This window comes from Entamoeba nuttalli (assembly GCF_000257125.1).
Source record: "Entamoeba nuttalli P19 unplaced genomic scaffold asmbl_3648, whole genome shotgun sequence".
NCBI classification, from domain to species: Eukaryota; Evosea; order Mastigamoebida; family Endamoebidae; genus Entamoeba; species Entamoeba nuttalli.
In genome coordinates, this window is record NW_008576237.1 from 1 (window position 1) to 13605 (window position 13605).

The 13605-nt window shown below is 24.1% G+C and overlaps 9 protein-coding genes across 9 annotated transcripts; 4 read left to right on the forward strand and 5 right to left on the reverse strand.

Annotated features, from left to right (window-relative positions):
• Window positions 1-57: 57 nt before the first annotated feature.
• On the reverse strand, window positions 58-2163 carry ENU1_076140 (hypothetical protein; the record flags this gene model as incomplete). The annotated part of the gene is made up of 1 exon (XM_008858547.1): window positions 58-2163. One exon carries the CDS (start codon window positions 2161-2163, stop codon window positions 58-60), a length of 2106 nt encoding a protein of 701 aa, XP_008856769.1.
• A 1738-nt stretch (window positions 2164-3901) lies between these two features.
• On the forward strand, window positions 3902-5833 carry ENU1_076150 (DNA repair and recombination protein, putative; the record flags this gene model as incomplete). The annotated part of the gene is made up of 1 exon (XM_008858548.1): window positions 3902-5833. One exon carries the CDS (start codon window positions 3902-3904, stop codon window positions 5831-5833), a length of 1932 nt encoding a protein of 643 aa, XP_008856770.1.
• Window positions 5834-5898: 65 nt separating this feature from the next.
• ENU1_076160 (hypothetical protein) lies at window positions 5899-6375 on the reverse strand (the record flags this gene model as incomplete). The annotated part of the gene is made up of 1 exon (XM_008858549.1): window positions 5899-6375. One exon carries the CDS (start codon window positions 6373-6375, stop codon window positions 5899-5901), a length of 477 nt encoding a protein of 158 aa, XP_008856771.1.
• A 305-nt stretch (window positions 6376-6680) lies between these two features.
• Window positions 6681-7301, forward strand: ENU1_076170 (small GTPase Rab7A, putative; the record flags this gene model as incomplete). Its single annotated transcript, XM_008858550.1, has 1 exon — window positions 6681-7301. One exon carries the CDS (start codon window positions 6681-6683, stop codon window positions 7299-7301), a length of 621 nt encoding a protein of 206 aa, XP_008856772.1.
• Window positions 7302-9248: 1947 nt separating this feature from the next.
• On the reverse strand, window positions 9249-9578 carry ENU1_076180 (60S ribosomal protein L30, putative; the record flags this gene model as incomplete). Its single annotated transcript, XM_008858551.1, has 1 exon — window positions 9249-9578. One exon carries the CDS (start codon window positions 9576-9578, stop codon window positions 9249-9251), a length of 330 nt encoding a protein of 109 aa, XP_008856773.1.
• Window positions 9579-9819: 241 nt separating this feature from the next.
• Window positions 9820-10254, forward strand: ENU1_076190 (HIT zinc finger protein; the record flags this gene model as incomplete). The annotated part of the gene is made up of 1 exon (XM_008858552.1): window positions 9820-10254. One exon carries the CDS (start codon window positions 9820-9822, stop codon window positions 10252-10254), a length of 435 nt encoding a protein of 144 aa, XP_008856774.1.
• Window positions 10255-10358: 104 nt separating this feature from the next.
• Window positions 10359-10757, reverse strand: ENU1_076200 (hypothetical protein; the record flags this gene model as incomplete). The annotated part of the gene is made up of 1 exon (XM_008858553.1): window positions 10359-10757. One exon carries the CDS (start codon window positions 10755-10757, stop codon window positions 10359-10361), a length of 399 nt encoding a protein of 132 aa, XP_008856775.1.
• Window positions 10758-11379: 622 nt separating this feature from the next.
• ENU1_076210 (hypothetical protein) lies at window positions 11380-12555 on the forward strand (the record flags this gene model as incomplete). Its single annotated transcript, XM_008858554.1, has 1 exon — window positions 11380-12555. The coding sequence occupies one exon, from the start codon at window positions 11380-11382 to the stop codon at window positions 12553-12555; it is 1176 nt and encodes a 391-aa protein (XP_008856776.1).
• A 117-nt stretch (window positions 12556-12672) lies between these two features.
• Window positions 12673-13494, reverse strand: ENU1_076220 (copine, putative; the record flags this gene model as incomplete). Its single annotated transcript, XM_008858555.1, has 1 exon — window positions 12673-13494. The coding sequence occupies one exon, from the start codon at window positions 13492-13494 to the stop codon at window positions 12673-12675; it is 822 nt and encodes a 273-aa protein (XP_008856777.1).
• Window positions 13495-13605: the final 111 nt, after the last annotated feature.

Below are 13605 nucleotides of genomic sequence, written 5' to 3' on the forward strand. Positions count from 1 at the left end.
TCAAAAAAAGAAAAAAAAAAATATTAAATAATTTAAAAAAAAAAAATTTAAATAATTTTAGTCATTTTCATCATAAAATAATGAAGTTTTCTTTGAAGCAATTGCATTAATTAAAGCGATTTTAATAATAGAAGAATTTGATTCAGGAATACCCCAAAATAAAATTTGTTGTAATTGAATAATAGGATTTCCAGCAATTTTACCAATAAATTCTAAAAAACTACAATATTTACGAATTTCTTGAAATTTTTTAATTTTAGCTTTTTTCAATAAAGAATTTATTAGATCTTCTTGTTGAATAAGTTTAGTTACTTTTTTAATTGCATCACACTCTTCATTTAATGATTGTGATAAAATTAAATTACATTTAATTAAAGGAGCAGTTGCATAAGTAAACATACAACCATTTCTATTTGGTTTAGAACAAATAAGAATAATATCATTACAAAGAACTAATAATTTTTTTTCTAGTTTTTTTTTATTAATAATTTTAATTGAATATTTTTGAATTATTCTTCTTCCATCTTTAATAAATTCTTCTCCAGTTAATTCTTCAAATCCAAGTAAATTATGTCCAAATTCCTTTAAATAATTAAAATCATTTAATTTAATTTTACTTTTTTGATAAATAACGTCAATAGAATTAATTTTAAATTGACATTCTTTTAACATATCAGTTTGTAAAGGAATTGGTGTTAATTGAATTAAATTTTGAATGAATTGAGTTAATTTTTTAATATGAAATTCAGGGATATCAACTAATTCTTCAATACAATTACTATCATTTTTTTTATCAATTAATAATTTAAATTCATGATTATTAGTAAATACTTCTTTAAGATAATTTAATGTATTTTCTTTATAATTTGCACAATCAATAAATTTAGGTAATTCATTTAAATATTTAGTTAATCCATTAACTAATTCATCAAATCTATCACATTCATTTCCTATTTTTGTTGTTTCTATTATTCCATATAAATTATTTATTAATTTAGTCATTTCTCTATCACTTTCAAGTGTTTCAAAATATATTGAAAATAATTCTTTTGCTGTTTTTTCTTTTAATATATTAAAATAAAGTGAATATTTATAAACATCTCTTTCAAGCCAATTATACCAATTAATATATTGAATCATATATTCTGTAAATTCTTTAATTATTCTAAATCTTTCCATAAACATTTCTTTAATTTTAATATCACCTTTTGTTCTAACTAATTTATTTGATACCATTTTTAATAATACTAATGAACTTTTTCTTTCATTTGTTCTTGTTTCTTCTTCATTTATTAATTCTTTTGTTTTAGTTTTATTTATTGGTTGTATTGTAATACCTTTTGTTATATTTCTTGAAAGTGTTTTTGTTCCATGTCTTGAAATATTATTTTTTTGTTGTTTTATTAATCGTTCTATTGCAATTTGATCACATTGTCTTATACAACTTCCACCAATTGAACTAGAATTTAAATAATTACTTATATGACGACTAGGAATTGGTGTATTATCTTCTTTTAATTCTTCAGTATCATGTCTTGATATCATTTCTTGTTGTGGAATATCATATGATTCAAGAACAAATGACTTTGTTGGAATAATTAATTTTGTCATTTGTTCTTTTATTGCAAGAGTACTTGGTGTTTGAGTAAGTGGATTTTTAATTTTATATTTTTCTTTCATTTCTTTTAACTTTTCTTCTACTTCTTCAGGTGATAAATTATTCTTTTCATTATTTATTTCTTCAATATAACTTTCTTTATGTTCAATTTTTGATCGTTCATTAATAGCTGTTTTAAGTACATTTTGTATTTCTTGGGACTTAGAAATAATGTCAGAACTTACATTAATTAATGATGATGAATCTTCAACAAGTTTATTTATTCTTTCTTTTTCTTCTTTATAATCAATTGCTAATGTTTGTTGTTCTAATATTTGTGTATTAATTACATCTAATCTTTTTAATGCTTCAACTAATGCTTTTTCTTGTTTTGTTTGATTTTGTATTGTTTGTGAAATTAACTCATTATATTTCTTAAACATTTCTTCTAATTCATTTAAACTTTTTCCATTAGTTCCTGTAAATTCATCTAATTGATTTCTTCCTTTTAAAACTGATGGATGTTTTTCAAGTACTTCACTTCTTCCTGCTATCGTCCTCTTCATCTCTTTTTTGGTTTTTTTTATTTCTTAGTTTTTTTATAATTCTTTAAAATCTATTTAATTTACTATTAGATTATTTCCTTATTTTTTGTAATTTCTTTTTTAGTTTATTTCCTAAAATTCTTTTCTTTCTAAATTTGTTTTCTCTCTTTGTAAGACTCTTTTTGTTTTTAATTTATTAACTTCTTTTCTTATTCTAATAGTAGCTATTCATTATCTACTATCTTTTTTAATTGATTATTTTATAATAAACTGGTATTTCGATAACTAATTTGAATATTATTATATCAAAATTTTGAATTTATATTAAATGAAATTAATAATTTATGATATTTACTTTAGATAAATTCCAAAGATAGAGATTATAATAATGGTTAATATTAACTTAAATATATTTGGTTTTGAAAATACTTATAACTTTGATAAATACTATATTGTCATAAGAAGAATTATTAAAAGTAACAATTATACGAACTTTGAATAGAAGGAATGAAATAATTTATTTATGAAATAAAAAAATGAGTTGATATTATTAATTTAAACAAATATTTGATTCAATAAATGTATATCTATAAAAATATGATTGAGGAAAATGACTGTAAACAACTAATAAAATATATTAAAAAGTGTTAACATTGAGTTATAAGAAGTTATTCTTTAAAGCAATCACATATTAAATTGAAATTGATTCAATAATATAAATAAAGATGATAATTTGGTAACTCATTGAGAAAGAAATCAACTGGATGAAGAATTGATACAAAATAAAACAATACAATTTAAGAAATGAATTCTCTTAATGAATTAAATATATTATTTCAAATAAATATATAATTGAAGCAGGACAGAGACAATTAAAATATTTATTAAAAACATGAAAATAACAGTGAAGAATATTGATTAATTCTTTAAGAATACAAAGACAAATACAAATACAAAATAAATTTATCAATTTAATTTTTAATTTTATTATTAATATTTATTTATTATAATTGTTAGTATCATTTGATTATGATTATCTTAATATCATATAATCATGTAAAATGTAAAATTATGATAAATTGATAATACATTATATTTAATAATATATAAAGAGATTCTTTTAAAGTAAATTTGATTAATTTATGTAACTCTATAACAATATCAAAATTATTTCATTTTAAAATATATATATCAAGATATATTGAATACTACATTATGACTCATTTAAAAATAAAGGAACAGTTTTAGATGATTCTTTTTTACAAATGAACATTACTCTTTCATAAATAGTTATATCATTCTTTCATTATGTTTTCATTCTTTTTGTATAAAATTATTAAAAACATTTTGATAATATTAAAGTTATTGATTATTTGAATAATATTAAATAATAAAGAATAAAATATTGTTACCATAAAAGCATTTAGAAATAATAATGTATATTCTTTAATAAATATTCTAATCCAAATTTACATACTTATTAAAATTGAATTTATACAATTTCATAATAATTCATACATTCACAAAATATAATTTACTTCAAATATTTAATCAAACAATGATTTAATGAGTATTATAATTTGTTTTAATTATATACTGATTGTTATAAATATAATCCAAATGAATTGTTTTTGAAATTATGAATTTGAATGAATTAAATAATTTGAAGATAATTTTAAATTTCACATCATTAATGTTATATATTCCACTTTTCTGAATTAAGAAATACAAAACTAAGTTATCAACTAGTGATAACCCTATGTCTATTACACCTAAACTACCTAGACCAACTCAAAGTGATGTAGAAATGCAAGTCCATAAGAAATACCCCAAAAGTGTTCATAACTTAACTACAACGAAAACAGATCAGATTAATACAAGTAACAAACCAACCACAATTTCTAATATCCCTATTCACTCTATTCCCTCTAAAGCAGAACGTACATTATCAAAACAGTTCAGTCCAAAACCAACAATAGAGTCAAGAAATTATAGTGAAAAACAAAAACCAAAACATCAAATCCTTCAACTTCTTTCAATGGAACAAAAGAAATCAAAACAAAAACAAAGACCAATTGAATTTAAACAAGAAATTGTAAAATTCCCTCCTTTAAACCCAACCAAAAAAGTAGAAAAATCGGATTATTCAAAAACAGCAGCATTTGTTAATGACATAATGAAATTTAAAGGACTTATTAGTGATCTTTCTGATGATCAAAAAGAAGTAATAGAATTAGCTGAAAATGAAATTTCATTCTTCTTTTCAGGTGCAGCAGGTACAGGCAAATCATACGTAATGAAAAAATTAATTACAATATTGAAAGAACTTCATCCAGAACAAGGATCAGTTGCTATCACTGCATCTACTGGTATTGCAGCTTGTAATATTGGAGGAACAACATTACATAGTTTTGCTGGAATTGGATTAGGTGATCAAAGTGTTGATATATTATATACAAAAGTAATTAAAAACAGAACTGCTTTTGAAAAATGGCGTAACGTAGAAGTACTTTTAATTGATGAAATATCAATGATTTCAGGTGATTTATTAGATAAATTAAATGTTATTGCACAAAAAATAAAAAGAAACAATTTACCATTTGGTGGAATTCAAGTCATATTTTCAGGTGATTTTTTCCAATTACCTCCAGTGTCAAAAGGAAAAGAAGTAAAGTTTGTATTTGAATCAAAATGTTGGAAAGAAGTTATTAAAAAATGTGTTATTCTTCATACACAACATCGTCAAAGTGATTTAACATTTATAGAAATGTTAAATAACATAAGATATGGATTTGTAACAAAGAAAACATATGAACTTCTTCAAGAATGTCAAAAACGTGATCTTGGAGATAAAAAGAAAACATGTCTTTTTTCTCATCGACTTGATGCTGAAAATTATAATAAAAGAGAATTATTAAAACTAACTAGTCAACAATATATTTATAATTCATGTGATGTTGGGTTAGAACGTAATAGAGGTCCATTAAAAGAATGTCCAGCACCAGAACAATTACCATTAAAACTTGGAGCATTAGTAATGTTATTAAAAAATACACAACCAGAAATTGGATTAGTTAATGGAGCTGTTGGAAAAATTTTAAGATTTGAAGAAGTTAAAGTAAAACATAAAGAAAATAGAGAACAAAAAGATTCGTATGCAGCAGAATGTAATATAAAAAAAGGAGAAAATGATTTTTATGCAAATAATAAATTTTTTCCTGTTGTTGACTTTGGAAAAGGAGTTATTGTAACAATTACACCTGATATTTGGGAAATTGAATCATCAGGACTTATAGTTTCAGCTAGAATTCAATTACCATTAACACATGCATGGGGTTTAAGTATTCATAAGTCTCAAGGATTAACACTTCCTGCAGCAGAATTGAATTTAGAAAAAGTTTTTGAAGCTGGACAAGCATATGTTGCATTAAGTAGACTACAATCACTAGAAGGACTTAAAATAGTTGGTAAAATACCAGGAGCAGCAGCATGGAAAGTTAATAAGAAAGTTCTTGAATTTTATAAAGAGATAGATAATCAATTCCAAGAAATAGAACCGTCTGAATTATATTTTAATCAAAACAATAAAGAAAAACCAGAACCAACAACGTCATCAACATCTATGATAACTAATGGAGGTGTAACAGTAATTAAAATAAACCCAACACTATTAAAAAAATATTCAAAGTAATTAAAATTTATGTTTTAAACTTTATTAATGTTTATAAATTAATAAAAAAGAAGAAATAAACAACACTAACTAAGATTCATTGATGTAAATACAGAAATTAACCAACAAATTGATAAAAATAATTCTAAAAGTACATTAAATATAAATGAAGAACGACTAAAATGAAAGAGTTCTTGAACTATTGAAGTTGGATAATGAATTAAATCTATAAGTGTATATGTTGAAAATAAGAATAAAAGAAGTGAAGTTGTAAATATAATAATTCTTCTAAGTACTCTTGTGAAGTGATAAAAAGGATCAAGAAGATTATGAAAGAATGGAATAACTAATAAAACTATATGTATCATTAAGTCATTTATTTTCCACCCACATTGTGATAAATGTCTTGGATAATATCCTTTGGATTTTACTACTAATTTTATTGGTCTAATATCATCACAATTAATTAAATTTACAGTCATTGCAGTATCAGGAAATTGAAGAAATAAATTTATCACAACTAAAACTGTTCCAATTATTATTAACTTCGTCAAATTTCTCATTCTCTTATTTTTTTGTTTTTTCTTTCTTTCTTTTTGTTTTTTCTTTTTTTCTTTTTTCTTTTTAAGTTCCTCTTCTTTTTAAACTAAAATTTGTCTATTTTTATTTTTTTAAAGAAAAGATTGGAACAGTAGATATTACTATTTTAAATAATTAATAAACTATTAAAATAATTATGAAATTAATTACAAAAAGAGGATTATTTTCCTTGAGAATTCCACTGAAAGAGAAGAAAAAAAATAAAGAAATGAAAAAAGAGAGACGAAGATTGAGAACTGAAAACTGAATAATACAATAGAAAGGAACGATGTCTAAGAAAAAGATTCTTTTAAAAGTAATTATTCTTGGTGATTCAGGTGTTGGAAAAACTTCTTTAATGAACCAATTTGTTAATCATAAATATAGTTCTGTCTATAAAGCAACTATTGGTGCTGACTTCTTAACAAAAGATCTTGTTGTTGATAATCATGAAGTAACAATGCAAATTTGGGATACTGCTGGAAATGAACGATTCCAATCCCTTGGAGTTGCTTTCTACAGAGGTGCAGATTGTTGTGCTCTTTGTTATGATGTCAATGACCCAAAAACATTTGAGTCTTTAAACAATTGGAGAGAAGAATTCCTTGTTCAAGCTTCACCAAAGAACCAAGACCAATTCCCATTTGTTGTTTTAGGAAATAAAGTTGATACTTATGAAGGAAGTCCTGATGCTATTAAGAAGAAGGCTGAACAATGGTGTTCAGAACATTTCAATATTCCTTTCTTCGAAACTTCTGCTAAAAATGCTACCAATGTAGATGCTGCTTTCCAATCAATTGCCCAAGCTGCTATTGCTCAAAAGGGAACTGATACTGATATTTATGTCATGAACCAAGTTAACATTGATCAGCCTGCTCCTCAAGCTCAAAAGTCTGATTGCCCTTGTTGATCTATTTGAATTTTGGGTGAAGTTTCATTTGTATATGTTTTTCTTTTTTTCTTTAAAATTTTTTAAGGTATTTCATTATAAGAACGATATCAAACAGTATGTTGTTCATAAGCTAAGTCGTAAAAAGGATTATGAAAAGTATTAAACTATGAAATTAAGTTATGTCAACCAATAAACAATCTATATAACCTTTACAATTAAGTCTCAATTTCATTAAGATTGTGTAAACAATAACTAATTAAAAATTATAAAGTATTTTATCTATTATTTTCATTAAAACAGTTACTTACTCATTTGAGTGTATTGAAAAAAAAGAAATATGACAGAAGTATGTTATTACTCAATTCACTGAACCAACAAGCTTTGTCATATTGATACAACTATTTTTAAACCGTTAATAACAGATATTTTTTTTATTTCATTTTCAATTAATCAAGATTAATCACTTCATTTCAATTACTATGATTCGTTTCGGTGTGAAACTATATTTTCCCCAAAGTGCATTTTCAATTCCTTCATTGTGGATGTTGTTTTCCACAAAGTGCATTTGATGTGGATTTGTTTTCCACGAAGTGTATTTGATATTCCTTCATATTCAAACTCATGTTGTTTACAATATGATTTTGTTTTATTAATTTCTTTATAAACAAAAATATTCCATCCATTTCCAAATTTAAACATCCAAGTACTTGATTTATTATATACTTTAAATGCATATTGTTGTTCTTGAATATTAAATTTCATCATTCCTTCCATTTGACTCTAATGAAAATACAAATGATTGTGAATCATTTATCCGTTTATCAACTTTATCAATTTTTTCATTAACATATCCTCCAAATTTATTTCCTCTTTATCTTCAATAACAATTATTATATGCTCTTTTATCAATACTCTTTCTTCAAATATTGACGTATCAATACTACAATTATTATATGTTCTTTATTTATTATTCTGGCAAACACTGATGTATTAACTTTCCAATCAATAAATACTGATGTATCTTCTTTCCAATCATCAATATCTGAATCAAATAAAATATTCTTGTTTTGTTTTAATAAAAAAAATGTTTTGTATGGTGATGATAGTATTTTATTTACGTTACTAATTAATATTTTAAGTTATAAAAAGAATAATGTTGCTTTTAAGAGATTTTGCTTTAAGAAAAAATGAAAAAAAAATATATTAAGAGAGTGAGTTTAAAATTAAAATGAATTTTTATTTATTTTTAAGAGTCATATTTTCACTTAATACTACTTTTCAATATCTTTTTATTCATTATTTTTATAAAATTTATTTATATGTAGACTATGTTCTGGATAATCATATTATTAATGCATCTTTATCAATCAATTTGTAATGATTAATATTTTAAACAAGTATAAATTTATTATTATTATTATTCACTAGTACTATTATTGAAATATTTTCAAACAAATCTTTGTCACAAACACAATTCTATTAATATTTAACGAAATTATTTTTGAATGATTTGTATAAATATTTAAAGAGTAAAAAATGATTTTTCATTTAAATACATTGAATAAATCTTTAATAAGGAACATTTATCTAAATTAGCATTTCAATATATTTTTTTCTAAAATAGTTGTGATGAAATAACCTTTTTTTAATAATACAAAATACATTTTATTCATAAGAAATATGTCTATTACAATAAAGTTCAAAACAAGAAAACAATATTAATTACAAATCAATAGTACTCTTGAAATTATAAAAAACTAAAGTCTTATCAAACTAATAGTCAATTGATTAGAACAATATATTAATATCTAGTTAAAATATTCATGAATTTATTCGTTGTATTTTATCAATTATTAAGAAAACTAAAGATATTGCCAAAAGAACAAACAAAATTATTTAAAATGAAAAATGATGAAAACAAAAACAAAACGATTAAAATGAACAAATACTAATTAGCCATTCAATTTATTCAGAGGCTTTAAGAATATCAGAATCTCCTCCATCAATAATAGATAAAACAGAGACAGCGAAATATCTACCACAAGCTGTTCCAAGATCAACATTAGATCCAGAATAATGGACAACTTGAACTTTACCAAGAACAGCATAATATTCAATTTTAGCTCTTTCTAATGGTGGGCAGTTAGAAGAAATAATAACAAGTTTACTCTTTCCATCACGGATGGTCTTAAGAGTAGCTTTGGTTCCAAGGACATATTTACCACTCTTAGTGACAAGGGCAAGTTTTGAATTAACTCCTTCTTGGGTTTTCTTGGCTTGTTTTGTACTTGACATCCTTTGGCACTGACAAATTTAATAAGTTCATTAAGGTCATTAAATGGAGATAGGGTTAAAAGTCGATATATCTCATGTTTCTCCTTTTTACTATTATTTAATAGTAATTAAACTATTAATTATAGTTATGTATGTTTCATATTAATTTCAATTTATTACTTTATTTTTCAGTTCTATGTTTTTAATTTTTTTATTTTTGAAGAATGAAAAGAAATAACGAAGATCGAAGAATGTCAATAGAATGGAAAATAACAAACGACACTGTGAAGTATGTGGAAAAGAGTCCAAGTATCAGTGTCCTAAATGTAATATTTTATATTGTAGTATAGAATGTTATAAAGCACATAAAATGAATTGCAAAAAAAAAGAATCACCTTTTATACCACTACAACAAATGAATGACAATACAATTGGAGAAGACCTAATGTTGTTGAGTAAAACACAGTCATTTGTTCATGCACTTGAATCAAAACGGAAGTACAATACATTTCTAGTGAAAAAGTCAAAAAGAAATAGAAAAAGAAATGAAAATAAACCAAAGAAAAATAACCAATATTCGGAAAAGCATCAACAACAAATTCCCCAATCTGAGAAAATGAAAACCCAAAACGAAAATGATACTATAACGAAAAAGGAATCTATAAATTCAAAAGAAACAAATGAGAAAAAAGAATAAAAAAAAACAGAAGAAAGAAATGGATAAAAAAGCCCAGTTTAGTTTAATAATTTAACAAGTAAATTTGTACTTTTACTTTTGTTGATTTTCTGAGTCTTTTTGGGTTATTGTTTCGGTATCTTTTTTAATTGACTTGTCTTCATTTTTAATTGATTTATTCTCCCTTTTGCTTGAGTCACGTTTTGGAGAAGGTGAACTTCTAGAAAAAGAAGAACTAGAATCTGAACGATGGCGATGTCTAGAATATCTTTGGGAATGTCTTGAATAAGGAGAGCGAGAACGTGACCTTGAGTCTGAACGAGATGATGAATGTCTATGACGTCTACTTGATGACCTTGAATGTCTTCTTGAATAAGGAGATCGAGAACGTGATCTAGAACGTGAACTATACCTTCTACTATAACGTCTTCTTCGAGAAGAAGATCTATTTCTTCTTCTATATCGTTTTTCCTTACAATCACGTGCCCAATGTCCAGTTTTACCACAAAGATAGCAAACATCATTTTCACGTGATCTATCTCCTCGAGCCTGTTCAACAGAAACGTGTCTTCCTTTTATTGTAATATCAATTTTATCATCAATTATTTTTTTACCATCTTCAGCATTTGTGAATGTCTAGACATGTCAGTACGAAAAATGTTTTTTATGATTAAAGTTGATTATATAATCATTAATAATAATCACAAATTTCTTTTTACCATTTGACATATTTATTTTATGTTCTTCAATAGAAGAACTTATTTATAATGTAAATGAAAATTTAAGAAACGTTTACTAATTCAAAAATGAACAAACAACAAAACCAAAGTGTGACTTTATATCAATTGTTTCAATTGATCCATATTTTGAAAATGCATCTTTCATTTCTGCTTGAGTAACACCATCAGGTAAATGACCGACATATAACTTAATAGAACTCATTAGAATGATTATAATTACTAGATAACCCTTTTTTATTTTTAATTTAAGAAAAGCAAAAACAGAAAAAAAAGAAGAAGAAAAAAGGAAATAAGTAATAAAAATAGTAAAAATTATATTATTGCTTTTTTCATAATAAAAAAAAATAAAATGAAAAAATTAAAAAAAAATTAAAATGAAAAAATTTTATTTTTATTCTTCTTATTAATGCAAACACCAAGTCCTCTTGTTTCAACGATGAAAGCATTTAATCAACATGAAATTGAAAAAGGAGAAATAGTTGGTAGAGAAAAAGAATATGAAGAGTTAAAGACATGTATTCGACAATATGAATTATTTCCACATTTTGGATTAATATTAATTCATGGTGGTTCTGGAGTTGGTAAAACAACAGTTGTTAAAGAAGTATTAAAAGACAATGAATTTTTAAATGAATTAAGAGTAAAAAGAAGAACAGTATTTATAAATGTATTATTATGTACAAATAAAAAATGTTTTATTAGATCATTATCAGAACAATTGTTTGGTGAAGAAAAAACATTTAAAGAAATTGCATCAGAATTAAATAATGAAACAATTCCATCTATTCTTGTATTTGATGAAATTGATAATTTAAAAAATAAATGTAATGATATGTATCAATGGTTATTACAAGCATTATTTGGAATTAAAATTGCATATAGATGTGTGGTTATTGGTTTAGCAAATGAAACACAAGACTATTATTCAATGGCAAATGACTTTGCACGTTCACCTTATACGGCTCAATTGTTATATACAACAAATAGTCTTGAACAAATTTGTGAAATTATTAGAACTAAAACAAATAATACTTTTGATTCAAAAGCTGTTGAATATATCGCAAAAGAAGTTTATAGAAAAGAAGGTGATCTTAGAAAAGTATATTCTGCATGTACATTAGCTATTCATTTAGCTATTCAAGATAATTCACCTGTTGTAAAAATGATTCATGCTATTAAAGCAAATGGAATGAATAATGGTGATACTTCAACAAAAGATTTTCTTTCAAGAATGGGAAAATATCAAAAATGTTTATGTGCATCATTATTCTTTTGTCAAAATAGAAATGGAGTAATTGGAATAGGTGAATGGTATGAAAAATTTAAACAATTGATTGATTCTATTAAAATTAATCAAAAACATTTTACTATTAAAGAATTTAGAAATGAAGTATCAATTCTTGCATCTCAAGGTGTTGTACGTAAAGTTTGTAATTCATCATTAACAAATATTGCGTATGATCATATTAGTCAAGTGACACCAACTTATGATAAATTAATGATGATAGCTATTTTATCAAAAGAACCTGTATTAAAACCAATTATTGAACAATTAAAACAAATGTCATTAAATTCAAATTAAGTAATGTTAATTGTATTAATTTTATTTCAATAAGATAACAGTCATTATAATATAACAAAAAATATTATTCTTCTTTTTTATAAACAAAACCTTTTTTCTTTTTGTATTAATAACATATTAATTTAAATATCCTAATTTCTTACAACATAAAAATTGTGTTGGAACTTCATTCATTGCTGCTGTAGCAAATGCAATTTCAGGATTTTCTACATGAGGACCATCTACTACTTTCTGGAAATTTACAAAATTAAAATTATCAAACTTTGATTGTCCTAATTCATCATCAAAATTTTCCATTTTATCAAATGGTCCATCTCCAACTCCAATTGTTACAATAGATAATGGATAATTTGATGCATTCTCAATTGCTGCTTTAGTTGCTCGTTCTGCATCAACTTGTCCATCAGCAATAATTAAAAGAATATGATATTGTCTTGTACGTTGAACAATTTGTACTGCTTTATTAATTAAAGGAGCAAAATTAGTTGGTCCAGAAAGACGTACACTTGGTGTAATTTCATTATATCGTTTTAATACTTCTTGGAATCCATTACATGGTGTATCATTTGGCATAAAAGAAAAAACTGATTTATCAGTTGTTGTTACATCACCAAACCCATAAACAGGAATAAGATTATCATCATCAAATGGTTCTAATGTTCTTCCAATAATATCAATAACTCGTTGATATGGATTCATTACATTTTCAAACAACCCATGAAGACTATATCCGTTAAAACTTTTTGCTCCAGTCCATGTATTTGACTTAGTATAATCAATTCCAATAATTAAATTAGAACTTTCTAATCCTGCTTGACGTAATCCATCTTGTAATTCATCCATTGATTGATAATTACCTTTTAAATTAGCTTTTCTAATATCAGGATTAGATGAAAATCGTTGTTTATTTGATTGTGCAGAACTTAAAGAAAGACCCATTAAATATTGATTTATTAGATAAAAACTTTTTAAGATATGATGTTTTTCAATTCTTCATTCCTTTTTTTTTCCTGACTTTTTCATTTAATAAAATATTTTTATAAAATTTAA